The sequence below is a fragment of the Sardina pilchardus genome, chromosome 20 (assembly GCF_963854185.1).
Source record: "Sardina pilchardus chromosome 20, fSarPil1.1, whole genome shotgun sequence".
In the NCBI taxonomy this organism is placed as follows: Eukaryota; Metazoa; Chordata; class Actinopteri; order Clupeiformes; family Clupeidae; genus Sardina; species Sardina pilchardus.
Window position 1 is genome coordinate 13,268,229 of NC_085013.1, and position 15,012 is coordinate 13,283,240.

At 44.0% G+C, this 15,012-nt stretch overlaps 3 protein-coding genes across 3 annotated transcripts; all 3 read left to right on the forward strand.

Moving 5' to 3' along the window:
* Positions 1 to 827: 827 nt before the first annotated feature.
* On the forward strand, positions 828 to 2,743 carry bdkrb2 (bradykinin receptor B2). The gene is made up of 2 exons (XM_062523183.1): positions 828 to 874; positions 1,659 to 2,743. The coding sequence occupies exon 2, from the start codon at positions 1,666 to 1,668 to the stop codon at positions 2,734 to 2,736; it is 1,071 nt and encodes a 356-aa protein (XP_062379167.1). The 5' UTR covers positions 828 to 874; positions 1,659 to 1,665; the 3' UTR covers positions 2,737 to 2,743.
* Positions 2,744 to 4,647: 1,904 nt separating this feature from the next.
* On the forward strand, positions 4,648 to 5,694 carry LOC134068002 (B2 bradykinin receptor-like). The gene has a single exon (XM_062523495.1). It carries the CDS (start codon positions 4,648 to 4,650, stop codon positions 5,692 to 5,694), a length of 1,047 nt encoding a protein of 348 aa, XP_062379479.1.
* A 4,408-nt stretch (positions 5,695 to 10,102) lies between these two features.
* Positions 10,103 to 11,155, forward strand: bdkrb1 (bradykinin receptor B1). Its single transcript, XM_062523499.1, has one exon. The coding sequence runs from the start codon at positions 10,103 to 10,105 to the stop codon at positions 11,153 to 11,155; it is 1,053 nt and encodes a 350-aa protein (XP_062379483.1).
* Positions 11,156 to 15,012: the final 3,857 nt, after the last annotated feature.

Here is a 15,012-nt window from a genome sequence, read left to right on the forward strand (position 1 = left end):
CATTTTTTTATTTTTTTCCTCTTCACGTGAACCATCGAGAGTTATGGGTGTGAATTTGGACGCATAATATTACTGTCATTTTATTTTATTTTTATTTTAAGGCAGGGGGCATTTTTATCATCTTCGGGTGGCTTTAGCCCTTGCGCTCTATCACGCTAAGGGACAGTGGCTCAGGAGGCAGAGGAGACAGTGGGCAAGTGGAAGGTGGTAGGTCTGGGCCCAGCTTCCCCTGACCTTCTTAAAGTGTCCTTGAGCGAGACACTAAAGCCCCACAGTGCTGCTGATGCGCAGGCTGGCGCCTTGCATCCTTTAATCATTAGTATGTGTGCACATGGAGAGAAACGCAATCTATATGCAATCTACTGTATTCACTTCTATGAATAAAAAGGGGTTGTGCTATTTCCCCATCCTGCTGCTATTCCCCATCCTGCCATGGGCACAAATCCAGGTCTGAATGAAAGTGGTTTGGTTACAACAATACAAGGAAACAGTGGATCTGAAACAACTGACCTCTAGGATTTTGAAATAACTGGTTGCACAATCACTCATGCTTGAGGTTGTGGTAAAGATGAGCATGAGAAGTAAGAGAAAGAGAGAGAGAGAAAGAGAAAGAGATGAGAGAGAATGAGAAATCAGGGAGAGAAAGAGAGAGGGGGGGACTGAAGTACAGTTAGTGTAAAGTGAAAAGACTGAGCGGGTTGAGACATGAGAGGGTGTTCTGTAGGAGGGAAAGGATGTGTTCCGCTGGATGATGTCACACCCTGAGGTCTTGTCTTTAAAACCAGCGGACCTTTCAGGAGCGCGTTTCCACAAGCTCAGAGGCTGGACAGAGGGAAGGGCACTCTCCACTGGCTCCACTTCAGCAGCCTGCTAGGTACAGTATTTCTAACGCTGATCTGAATAACCAAATGCCTGCATGACTTTCAGATCTGGGCTTTGAATGCATGCCAGATTAAATCAGAGTGCATGTGCAGTATACTAACACTTTTTTAAAAATGTATTGAATTGATGATGAATAAGAAAGATGTAAAGAAAAGATGCTGTTTGACTGACCTCATGACAATGTATGTAATAACCCCATGGGTCAGATTTTGTTTTGTGAAAGCTTTTACTTTTTTATTTTATTTCATGATTCACATTCTCAGTGAATACTCAGTACACAGTCTGTTCAGTGCGTGAGTAGATGTTTTGATTCTCTGTGTGAGAACAGAAATGTCACTTTAAAAAGCGCACTTCATTATGCCATGTGATATGTTCCACGGAGCTAATCTTGTGTGTTTATAAGCTGTTACTGTCACACAGTTAATCAGAAAGTGTCTCTGTGAGCTCACTGAGTCTTCTTTATCTGTGATGTGAATTAACACGCTTGAGTGAAATGTTTACTTTACGAATTATAAACACACCTGCATTTGGGCATATGCGTTTCCTCACTTCATCCTGTTTTGTTTTTCAAGAAATCTTTGGTACATTGAAACACATCTCCAGCTTGTACAGCATTTTTCGGTTGCTTCTACAAACAGCATGTACTAACACAACTCACATCTGTGTGACTCAGTCTCAGCCATATTTCTTTCTCCTCTTTGCATGGACATAAGTTATGTTGTTGATCTCACCCCGTGAGCAAGCACAGTTACAATGAAACACCTGTGTCTCGACAGCTTCCAAATGGATACCAACTACACAACACCGGCCCACTCAGTCTTCCCCTTAACTGACCCGAACAACACATGGAGCAATGGCACCATGAACGGTAGCCACTGTCCCGAGACCGAGGCCTGGGATTGGTTGTACACCGTCCAGCCGGTGTACATGGCCGTCCTGTCCGTGCTGGGCATCATAGGGAACGTGTTCGTCCTGGTCGTCTTCTGCTTCCACAAGAAGCCGTGCACCGTGGCCGAGATCTACCTGGGCAACCTGGCGGCGGCCGACCTGCTCCTGCTCTCCTGCCTCCCCTTCTGGGCGGCCAACGTGGCCAACGGCTTCGACTGGCCGTTCGGCGACCTCATGTGCCGCCTGGTCAACGCCGGCATCAAGATGAACACGTACGGGAGCATCCACTCCCTGGTGCTGGTGAGCGCCGACCGCTACGTGGCCCTGGTCCACGCCATGTCGCACGGGCGCATGCGCCGGCCGCTCTACGCCAAGCTCAGCTGCCTGGCCGTGTGGGGCCTGGGGCTGCTCCTCGTCATGCCCATGCTCGCCTTCCGCCGGGTGAGCTACTTCCCCGAGTACAACGTGACCGCCTGCGTCCTCGAGTTCCCCAGCGAGGAGTTGCGCCTGGCCTGCGACGTCGTCCTCCTCCTGCTGGGCTTCCTCGCGCCCCTGGCGGCCATCTCCTACTGCACGTACCGCATCGTCCAAGCGCTGCACGGCCAGCGCCTGGAGCGCTTCAACGCCGAGAACACCGAGCGCAAGGCTACCTTCCTGGTGCTCATCGTGCTGCTGGCCTTCCTGCTGTGCTGGATCCCGCTCCACCTGCTGACCGTCGTGGACATCCTGTTTCACCTCGGCGTGGTGGGCGGCTGCACCCTCGACCAAGCGCTGGACATCTGCAGCCAGCTGTTCACTTACCTGGCCTTCAGCAACAGCCTGCTCAACCCCATCCTCTACGTGATCGTGGGGAAGAACTTTAGGAAGAAGGTCTGCGAGCTGGGCAAGCAGATCAGCCTGAGTAGGAAGAAGACCGGCTCCACCAAGTCACAGCTGTCAACACTGAAGACGTTTGCGTCAAATTGAGGAGCAGCTCGCTTTCAAGCATCTTTGGATGTTGGATGGAGATTACAGTCCTTTGCAATGACAGGAATTTTGCCCCATTGCTGCAAATGATTTGCCATTTTTCAGTGTTAATCAGATATGAACAAAAGTCTTGTGTAGCCTTTCATAACAAACACTGAACAGTATTAAATTGTTTTCAAGATGTGTTCATGTTGCAAGACATATTGCACTGTGTGTAGTTCCATAAAATTGTACAATTTACATTTTAAAAGTCTGAGTTAATTGCACTTATTTGGTAACTGCCCTTATGGTTGGCACTTGTCTTTTATGACCCCTTTTATGGCATAAATGGGCTTTTCTGTTAAAGTCATCATATCCCTGCTCTGAATAGCCTTGTTTTCTTGCTCACAATGTCAGGTCATGTCATGTCATGTCAGTATGTCACCCTGGCATCCCTGTCTCTTTCTGGTCCAACAGTTAGTGACCATTTCTTGAGTTTGGTGATGGTGATGGTGATGATGATGATGATGAGGGTGACTACGATGATGATATTCAAGGATGTCTCAACCAGCTCTGTCTTTTCTAAACTCCAATGTTACCTCAGTTCACTAGATGCGTGGCCTATTGATGCATTGATACACAGTTTCATGTGTTTTTGTTGTCAACAGTATTAGGATCTTGCATTGATTTGAACTTAAACCGTATGTGTTGTTGTTTACTACTTTGCTAAATGCGCTGTGGAATTGCCTCCGTATATATCTCAGTTACCGGTTAACAGTGTTTTAATAATAATACCGTTTCTCTGTATATTTTCTACAAAAAAAATTCTTTACAAGAGAGTAAACATTGATAACAAAATGTAATTTATGTACAGTATGTATTGTATCTGTCCATGTCAATAATTTATAATTTTGAGTTTTCAATAAACAGTTTTTGACAGCATGGTAGTGAAATGAAGGAAACCATGATCAGATCTTCGAAAATTAGAACTCTATACTTAGTGGTGAACGAGGCTAAATGAATCTTAAGACAATATGAGTCATGATGTGGTGCTGTTTTTCCAAGAACAATTTTCGGGTGTTTTTGCAGAGCAGTCTGCTGGTAGTGGTACCTTGTAAAGAGTATGTCGCAGAGTTTCCACTAGTGACACCACAGACAGACTTTTCTTGTGGGTTTGGAACAGCGAACTTTGAAAACGGTCCTCGTTATTTTTGTTTGTCGGTCAGACTGGCGTCCAGACATGTGGTCGGCCCAAAGATTCATGCTTCCCGTTAGACAGGAAAAGACTTCTGACTGTGTCAGATTTTTTAACCAATGTGTGGGCATATTAGCCTAGAAATCTAGACGCACCCTTGGCTTGCCAGGCTATGGGCATATGAAAAAAACATTAAATCATGTGCCATTGTTTTCTTATGCTTCTTTTTTTTAATCTCTAATAAAGCCCCTCTCCAGGAGTGGTGTCATCAGTTCTTTTGTTTTCATTTTACCGTGGTTGTGGTTTGAATCAGTATTTTAAAATTAAATTTGGAGCGCTGGAGCAAGGCATAAGAGGGTGGTCTCATCAGACTGGGAGGCCCTGCATTGTGTAACATGCAGAGTGCTTAACAAACAGACATGAGCCATCTGTTGCTTCTGAGTATATCTACAAACCATCAGCTCATTTAATTTCTAAAGGGTCTAAGTGCGATAGCAACCTCACGTATCGCTCCCCCTGCTCAGCAGAGTGGAAAAAATGATCCTCTTCAGCAGAGCATAATAAATCATGCAGTAAGTCACAGTCCTTGTGGTTGCCCAGTAACAGGCCTTGCACAGGGGTCAGCGCAAAAACAAGTGATTTATTTTCTTATGATAGTTGTTTAGGAGTTGTTTATGTTAGGTATGATCAGAGTTGTTTTTAAAACCCATCATTTCTCTGTTGAAGCAGTAACAGACATGACATTGAACGCCTCTGAGAATGTGCTGTTTGGGATGGTCCATGGCGACGAGGGTGACTGCAATGACACAGAGGCCTGGGAGTGGGTCTACGCCATGCAGCCGGCCTACATGAGCGCCATCTGCACGCTGGGCATCGCCGGCAACGCCTTCGTCCTCGCCGTCCTCTGCCTGCAGCGGCAGCACGGCACCGTGACCGACATCTACCTGGGCAACCTGGCCGCGGCCGACCTGCTGATGGTCTGCTGCCTGCCCTTCTGGATCGGCACCGTCCTGCGCCACTTCCACTGGGCCTACGGGACGGCGGCGTGCAAGCTGGTGGGCCTGCTGATCGGGATGAACTACCTGTGCAGCGTGTTCTTCCTGACCGTGGTGAGCGTGGACCGCTACGCGGTGCTGACCAAGCCGCTGGCCCGCCGGCCGAGGAGGCGCGCGACCGTGGCGTGGGCCGTGTGCGCCGCCGTCTGGGCGCTGGGCGGCCTGCTCAGCTTCCCGGCCCTCCTCTACCGCTCGGTGGACGTCTTCGACGAGCTGGGCGTGGAGGCCTGCCACCTGGACTACCCTCACCCGAGCTGGCGCGTCCGCTTCAACGTCACCGCCAACCTGGTGGGCTTCGCCGTCCCCGTGCCCGTGGTGGCGTTCAGCAGCTACCACATCGTGCGCATCCTCCACGACAAGCGGGTGCGCAGGAGCACCTCGGGTCACGTGGAGAGAAGGGCCGCCTTCCTGGTGCTGGTGGTGCTCGCCGTGTTCGTCCTGTGCTGGCTGCCCTTCCAGCTGGTCATGTTCCTGGACACCCTGCACTACTATGAAATCATCTCTGGCTGCCTCCTGGAGCACAGCTTGGACATTTGGACCCAGCTGGCCACCTACATTGGCTACAGCAACAGCGCCATTAACCCCTTCCTTTATGTGATTGTTGGCAAACACTTCAGGCAAAGAGCTGACACCCTTTTAAACGTGGTCATGAGCTGTGATAAAAGACAGGCCGTTTTTGTAGACAGTTCTAGTGTAAGGTCTAAATACACTGAGAGTAGCACGGTGTGATCTCTGATCCTTATGTTGTTATGTTGTTGCATTAGCCTATATATTCATCATCACTACACATTTCAGTTTTTTTCACGTCTGTTAATGACAAAGAATGTTTAATGACTGCTGACCCAAAGACCTTGCAATTCTATTATAGTTTGTGGTTTGTTGGAATGATATTTCCTATCCAAATGTTAAGTTGTAGATAGTCTGAAACAATGTGATTTTTCTGAAACGATTGAATTTGAATTGAATTGTAATCAATGTTGTAGCAGTTGTCTGAGGTTACATTATGTTTCTTAAGAGACATACTGTACTTCTGTGTATATCATATCTATTATGTGTATATTCTATATCGTGTTTTTGCATCCACTGTACACCAAGTAGGCTAAATAATAGATTGATCATACGGTAGGCTATATTGACTTGAATGCTGTTACATGTTCTTCTCGGTTAATTAGAAACTTGAATGAGAGACTCGCTACTTTTCATCTCTTACCTCTGATTCTCCTTCCTAACTACAACATCCGTTTGGCTTTGTGCATGAAGTGTGAATGAGCTCTGTTGTGTGTGAATGAGGCATGATTTGTGTTGCAACTTCATGTTGTGATCCTACTGCTGAGTGATCGTGTTCTTGCTGTCAGCCTTTTCTTGTTCATATCGGACACCCAGTCACTAATGAGTTTTTCGCCATTTGCTCCACTTTCATTAAACCTTGCGCCCAAACTGCCCCTGGTGTGGCAATTAACAACGTAAGGTGTGGTCTGGTGCACGATTAAAAAATCACCATCTTATCCCCTCTAAAAATCATTACACCACTGACCAAGAAAAACCTGATCTACAGCTAAATGTATAGCTAATGTATAGCTAAAAGTCACATATAAAGAACAGCTGAAGGCGTAGCCTAGTCACGAGATGTATTTTTATTGGAGAAAGTGTTGCTTTTTTCAGGTTACGGTTTTGATTGTATCCCCATCCCAGTCAATTTTAAAAGTAAATACTGTAACTGTGTAGAACTTTGTTTGCAGTTGACTATACTAGGAAACAGACAGAGATCCTGTGTTGAAGGTGGTAAAGCAGCTAGTAGGCTATTCAATCAAGTAGCCTACTAGTGGAATTGTCCAAGCAGATTCCTTCAGATGTGTTGGCTGTCAGAATACCAACAGATTGTCTGATGTTGTGCTGCTGGCTCTTAGGGAGTGGTAGCATGTCTGACTGGCGGCCTGTAACCCAGTAGGCCTACCTTGGCGATGTTTAATAACAAAGATGTTGTGGACACTTGCACCATGCATGTACATTGTGCTGTTGCTTTCCTTCAATCTGACGGGATCTTTAAAATTATGCTGCAGCCACTCAAACTAGGTAGCACCAATATTGTTTTCAGGGTTTTTTCTTGTACTGACAATACTCAGTGACTTTGAGACACAGGGGCCGATGTGAAAAATTGGCCAGAGTTTTCCTTCAAGGCACCAGGAAGAAGGTTTTCCACACACATAGGCATACTGCAGTACTACACTATAGAACCAGCTAGCTACCATTACAATAAACCCAACACCAACTCATCTATATCCAAGCTGGGTTTAAAGCTGCACACTGTGCAGCTACACAACTGAAAAAAACTATTCTTGACTTTGGGAGGGCAAGACACAATGTTTGGGTGGGCCAGTGTGTGATAAGTTGCTTCCATTTGCAATCTTCCCTGGCATCAATTCCCTAGCACAGCGAGCAAACTATCTGTCACATGTTGTAGAACTGTTTGTGTTCTGCTGCTTCTGTGTCTACTAAGTGTGACAGCAACATACATCTGACTGAAATAAACACCACTTCTGAAGTCTCTTCAACATTCTTTATAATATTTTGGGTGCAATGAGTGAAGGTGTCTTTGTGATGTTCTGTTGTCAGACTTGTTACAAGCCTGGCTCAAAGCACGCATCAGAGTAGGGACAGGCAACATGCGGAATAGCGATATATATATTAGATTTATTAAATGAATAGGATTGAACAGAATAGGTTAAGTAAAGTCAGTAGTGGAGTCTGACAGTGACAGGGTCTTGACACCCCCCCCCCCCCCCTCTTAAAACAGACGATCCACCTTGGTGGGAAGTCTGCACATAATATTTTGGCTAAGTTAGTTTAAAGGGTTACTCTTTAGGTGGTAAAAGTTTGAGACAAATCTGAGCTGGTCAAGCAAAAGGCATTTGTTGAATTCAGGTGGAATGACCCTTCTAGCTCTTTAACATTTAATATGGATAGCTATCCAAAGTTTATTTGTTATTTTTTGTTATTTTCTGTCAATACTGTATCTCAACTAGGGCATTTTAATGTGCCCTGTCAGGTCTTATCACATGACACAGCGTGATTGATTGCTTTATAAAGAACACCTGCGAGTGTGATCACTGATTGCCCTGAGGAAGACTCAGTAGAGTCGAAACGCGTAGGCTTATCCAATGCAATAAAGGATTTTTTAACTTTTTCACTACATCGGTGTGCCTCGGACTTTTGACTGCCTTAAACACAGCACAAAGTTTCTTTATACAGGACAGTCGCAGTTTTTTCAATTTCATTTATGTCCATTCCGAAGACCACGCAGCACTCTCCTTCTCTCTCTCTTCATTGATTCTAAGACTATGGATAGCTACGTATATTCAAAGCTATCCGTTACTCATTTTTGTTGTTTGCCTTTACATTAAATGAAGAACTTCGAACCCTCAGCACTTTGCCGTGCCCTACTTGTGAATCAGACTCTTCATGTAAATAACTGAAATCTGTAATGTAATATACATCTTTGGGAATACAAATGTAAAAGGTCCCTCAATGACCATAGTGCCCTATTACATCCATTATCTCTCTCTCACACACTCATTGATGGTCTGTCACCATGGTTTCTATACTCTCTTTTTACCCTCCACTGATGAACCCCCTCAGTCAGCCCACTTACCCTCCAGCTCTCCATGCCCACCCTCAGATGCTTATCAGGTTTCTCCCACTAATATCAATTGTCCATTTCCCACCATCCATGTGAGTCCATTCATTCATCACTTCCGACATCCAGCCTACTGTACCTCCCCCACCCACATCCTCCCAGTGTACCTCACCTCAGCGTCCACTGTTCACCCTTTATTGTAATTACCCCATCACCAATCACAGAGGCCATTACTGGAATATGTCTTAGGTTTAGACTCATCAGTCATATTTATGCTCTTCAGTGGGCATTCTATCCATTGTTTACTCAGCTGAAACCACCATAATAAATAAATAAATTACCCAAGGTCATTTCACAAAGAGTTTGGTACAAACAAGCAAACAAATATGTTAAACAACACAAAAAAAAAACAGAAAAAAGCAAAAGCAGTTCAACATACCCGTTAACACACTACAGTACAGTGTATTTACATGAACTTTCATAGACTAAGCCTTGTGGGTGGGAAACGATTCACTGGTGATTCATTGGATCATTTTGATCCAAAGTCAAAGCAAAATACAGTTACTGTAATAAGTAGCCTACAAGACAAAATCCTTTATTTCAATGTTAGAAAGAAAGGAGGATTAGCCTCAAAAGTAGAGTAGCATGGCTCTCTTTATCAATGATATCTTTCTAGCCAGCACCTCTGTTTGGGTGTGCATTCCTTCACATTGTTTATTTATGATATTTCAATGCTGTATCATAAAAGGCATAAGAATGAATCATCATTTCATCACACATAATAATCTTAATTGATAAGTCCTAAATATTCTCTCCTTACGTTAACAACAGAACACAATCAGGTTGGCCCTTTCTAAAGATTGATATCGTCACAGGATAACTCCTTAAGTGTTGAAACACATGTACCGCCCTTCAAGTGTTTAGGCCACACTGTATCCAGCCAACAAGAAGATAGTTTGAATTGTAAGCAAGCCGAGTCAGCCCGACTGAGGCTTGGTGCGAGGAATGCTACATTGTATACACTGAGCTCCGCTCTGTAAGCTGCCTCAACAGGAGGAATGAACTTGAATTAGAGGCTCTTCATTTTCAACCCAAACACTGAACTTTATCCTCCCAAAAAGCGATCTCCAGGTATGTCACTGTTTGTGTATCATGCATGATACTTTAGGAACTAGAAGAGTTGGCTTTTTAGCTTATTAAAATGATGTTGTGACCACCACGTGATCTGTCATGGTGTATTTGAATGGCCAGTAATTTTTCACTCTGTGAAATTCTCTGTGTTGATACTCATTTTATGATGATGTTTGTAATTCTGTAACTTCAGAACAGGCGCAATGTTGTCTTCAAATTGAAAAAGATAGCCTAATTGGATCTAGAGACAACTTAGAGTGGTTTTGAAAATCCAGCGTAAATACAGCTTTCACTCAGATTATTGGAAATGGTTTCTGAGAGCTGTGCTTTGTTTTGCCTTTCTAGATAACAGAGCCATTAGGGTAAGTGAGTATGGATATGTACCAGACCCCAAACATCAGCATTCCCACATTCCCTACTATGGCAGAGAATGACACTGCCTGGGACCTAGTCCATGCCATCCTCCCACCCTATATCTTCACCCTCAGCGTGGTGGGAATTCTGGGAAATGCCTTCGTTCTTGGCGTGTTCCTGCTTCAGAGGGCCAGGTGGAGTGTCCCGGAAATCTACCTGGGCAACCTCGCTCTGGCCGACCTTGTGATGCTGGCCCTGTTGCCCTTCTGGGGTGTCAGCGTGCTCAACGACTACGACTGGCCGTTTGGGGAATTCATGTGCGTCGTGGTCAGCCTCTCCCTGACCACCAACATGTACACCAGCGTCTTCCTCCTCGCCATGATCAGCGTGGACCGCTACCTGGCCCTGGTGCAGACCATGAAGGCCCGTTGGCTGCGGCGGACGCGCTACGCCAAGGCGGTCTGCGCCGCCCTGTGGGTCCTCGGCGTGGTCGTGTGCGCCCCCGTGCTGCCCCACAGGAAGCTGGAGTACCACCCCGAGTACGGTGTCACGTCCTGCTTCCTGGACTACCCGCACGACTCCTGGAGGGTGGCCCACCACGTGCTCCTCAACCTCATGGGCTTCGTCCTGCCTTTCCTGGCCATCTCCTTCTGCAGCGTCAACGTGGTCCGAGCGCTGAGCCGGAGGAGGGACAGCAGCGCGTGCAGCTCGGAGCGGGCGGACAGGAAGGCCACGGTGCTGGTGTACGCCGTCACGCTCTTCTTCTTCGTCTGCTGGGGGCCGTTCCACCTGTTCACCTTCTTGGACGTGCTGTGCGACTTCCGCGTGCTGGAGGTGGCCGAGTGGAGGGAGGTGACGGCCATCGGGAACCAGTTTGCGGTGTACTTTGCCTTCCTGAACAGCGCTCTCAATCCGGTGCTGTACGTCTGCACCGGGCAGTACTTCAAGAGGAAACTCAGCGAGATCTACCGCAGGTACGAGCGCTCCCGGGGATCGGACGCGACCACGCAGCGCTCAGTCGTGTCCACGCTTCTGCACAAAACGGATCACATCAGGCCAGTTGTCTTATAAAGTTATCAAGTGAGCAGGGCATGATGAGCGCCGGATAGTAAGGGAGGGTTTTCTGGCCAATAGGTATACAGTGAATTAAGTAGTTTCTTTTACTCTGTGGGCTAATTTAAATGATAGGCAAAGTGTAAAGTCTTATATATTATGTCTTATGTAAGTCTTATGTCTTATGTAAGTCTGACTAAAGCTAATTTAATAATGAGACTAAATAGTGCCATTTTCTTTTCTGCCATCTGTTGGGGGAGAGGCATTACAGCCGGGGACACTAACAAACTGAATAAGATCATAAGGAAGGCTGGCTTTGTGTTGTGGTCAGCCCTATAGAGCCCCTGGAGTTGGTGGTAGAGAGAAGGATGCTGCATAAACTTTTAAATATATTTGACAACACCTCACATCCACTACACAATGTACTGGTCAAGCAAAAAAAGTATTTTCAGTTTGAGGCTACACCAACTAAGTTGTAAGAAAGACAGATACAGAAAGACTTTTTACCTACTGCAATAGCACTTTATAATGACTCCCATCTGGGCAGAGAGAAAGGAATAACATTTTTAATAAGTTTCTGTATGTATGTATGTATGTTTGTATGTTATGTATATATGTTGAGTGTTGTGTTTGTATTGCTCCTTGGGGATGAATAAAGTATATCTATCTATCTATCTATCTATCTATCTATCTAAATCCACTTGCTAATGTAATACCATGACAATGATCCTAAGCATGAACATCCAGGTACACTTTCTCGTTGCTTGACTGTACTTGCCTGTCATTTAAATTAGATTCTTGTGACATTTTTCAACTTTTCTCTTTGTCAACAATGGACCCTTTTGTAATAAAGTGTCAGTTGTGAAATACATATTTTATTCTGTTTTTTTTCCATCGATTTCTTTGTGAGTGTTTTTCAGTCTTTCAGGAGCATGCCTCTCTTATCTCTTCTGGCTGTTCTTACAGGGCTGGAGATGAAGCACAGATGTGTTCGTTTCTGTAAATAGTTTCATTAAAGCCAAAGCTCAGCGGCTTTATGTGACAAAGTGCAGGGCCTCCCGGGGAAGGGTTGCCGTCTGAGCTGCACAGAGATCAGATCACAGTATCGTAAAACAGATCTTAAACCTCATCCTTTGTTTATGACTACTGCTCCACATGCTGCATATCTAGCTCAATCTCTCTCAAACTCCTGTACTTTCACTACTGCATAGTCTGCACTTCAAAATTCAGATGAAGTCTTCTCTCCCCTTAATAAACCACAGCCATCAAATAGATGTTGGGGAGAACTGACAGAAAACAACAACAATTGATTATATATATATATATATATATATATATATATATATATATATATATATATATATATATATATATATATATATATATATATATATATATATATATATATATATATATATATATGATAACAAATAAAGAAATACAAATCTATGGAACATGGAGAATAATGGAACATTTGTTTCTAAACTGACTGTACAGTATGTGTTTAACATTGTTGCTGTGCTCTTCATTTCCAAACCTAGACATTTGACAGTATCCATTACTATCTCCTTTGCTAGGTCTGTTTGGACAGATCCACAGAGGCTGTTCAGTATGTTAACCAGTTACACTGATCAAAGTGTAAATTATAGGTCAAAGGGGCTGCCACCTTGTGGGCAGTACTGTGGAATGCGCTATCATGGCAATGCTATTCTGCTCCATGTCAAGGCTTTAGAGTGTGTAGGTGTTGACAAGAACTTCTTCTGGGAAGATACGTTTGTCTATCATACTACAGATTAGTTCATATCTTTTTCTCAAGCTAAATGTGTTGTGTAAGGTGATATCTCTCTTATCTTCATGCACAAACAGCATGTGGTGAGCCAGAGTGGCTCTTGTGAGATGCACGGTCTAATATTTTAGCTTCCTGTTTCCGCTGTCTGTAGTTGCTGTGACACACAAATAAGAACATCATAACAAGAAACTTGAACAATTAATTTCTCAGAGTTTATATGATGGTGAAAGATAACACAAGTCAAGAAAGTCCCTTCTCAACATAATTGCATTAGGAGATGCTTTTACAAATGGTCCAGTCTGTGTTTGTGTTTCAGTCCTCTCTTCTCCATTCATCACAGATAAGTGTGATAAGACCAAGGTTTCCAACTGTGGGCGTTCTATATACACTACTTTTATTACTACCATGGAACAGGACTTTGCATAAACTCAGTTTGCATAAAGGTTTTGGAGAGTGAGTTTGTGTTGTGTTACGGAAATCTGCGGACTCACCTTTTGACTCTTTTAGATTTCAATAAAACACTCCACAATGGTAATATATCAAAACGAGACAAAATAAAGGGCTTACTACATCTGACCATGTGCTGTGTTAATGTAGTCTCCATATACATCTTCATCTCATAATACATCAAACCTGTCCATTTGGATACATGCTGGCACACCAGCATACCTGTTGGTAGCATTTCCTTTTCTGTCTTGGGAAGAACAATTAATGCATCTGTTTGACAACAAAGGAGTGGGAAAATAGACAAGAAAACTAAAACAAACAGTTTTTGAAATTCCACATAATTCCACAATTCCACTTGCACACTCTTTTTTCCCCTTTGATTTAGTATTTGTAATTGAATTCTGCTGTTATTGAAGTACTTCGGAAGTAAGGCAAACACATATACAGTACCTACAGTACATAGAATGTGAACAAGACGTCCAACTGCAATACCCATGAATTAGCATGAAAAAAGGCAGACACAAATTTGAAGAGATGCAAATTAAGGGATTGTTGTATTGAAATGTGATTTTCTTACCACCTAATTATGACATGACATTACCATACATGACATGAAATGATGAGATATGGTAAGGGGCTTTAACCTTTTGGAATGCCTTGGCACCTACAGTACCTCCAGTGCATGGGCACTGGCACAGTGCTTTTTTGCTGTGAAACCATGTGCAGAAGAACACACTTTTTGAGGGTAACTTTTTTATCATAATCAAATTCACATGGATAGCATATCCATAGCCTTCCAGCCTAATGACTTTGTGTTGTGGGTCAGACACACTTCAAACTACACACTATAAAAATGCTTACATACAAGCCTATCACCACAACTCATCAGTTGGCTTTTGTAAGTGCCAACAGCGCCGTAGATGGGATTTGCCGGGCAGGTTTGGCTTTCAGTGAGTCAACTTCCTGTTTTGTGTCATTTCTGTGCTTTAAAAATGCAACCCTTTAAACTGGCAGTATACAATGAACATATGCTTAATCAAAACCCAGGATTTACATGATCACAACAGGAAGGCTTGATCAATGATTGGTAGCAGAATATGCACGTCTGTTTCCAGCGTTAGTGTTTGGCACTGTTTTAGCTCTAACCTACTGTATAGGTCAAAACACTTTTGGTAGTTTTAGCTTTCCATATTAGCACATAGGCCTACATAATGTTTTTGTAATGTTACCCTCTTCCTGTTCATATCGGTTTTCCCAGATGATACTGTATGGTGACGGTGGACATGAGGATACAGGCTGATAATCAGATCTTTTCCATGGAGGTAGGTAGTCTCATTTGCTTTCTGTGTGTGAAAAAACAGCTGTATCGCTCACATTAATCTGCTGTTTTCAAAACAAATGTAAATACCACAGTATACAAGCTTAACCTGGCTCAAGTCTGATGCATTTTAGGGCATTCCCACATACTTCCTATTGACTCAACATGAAACAAATTTGGTAATCAAATATCTGACCATGTGTGACCTGGTGAAGTAAGGAGGCTAAAACAGTTTCTGAACAGGAAATGTTGTGTAGCCTATTCTGTGTACTCACGTGCACCTACCATTTTATATAGCACTTTAAAAACCTCACTAACCAT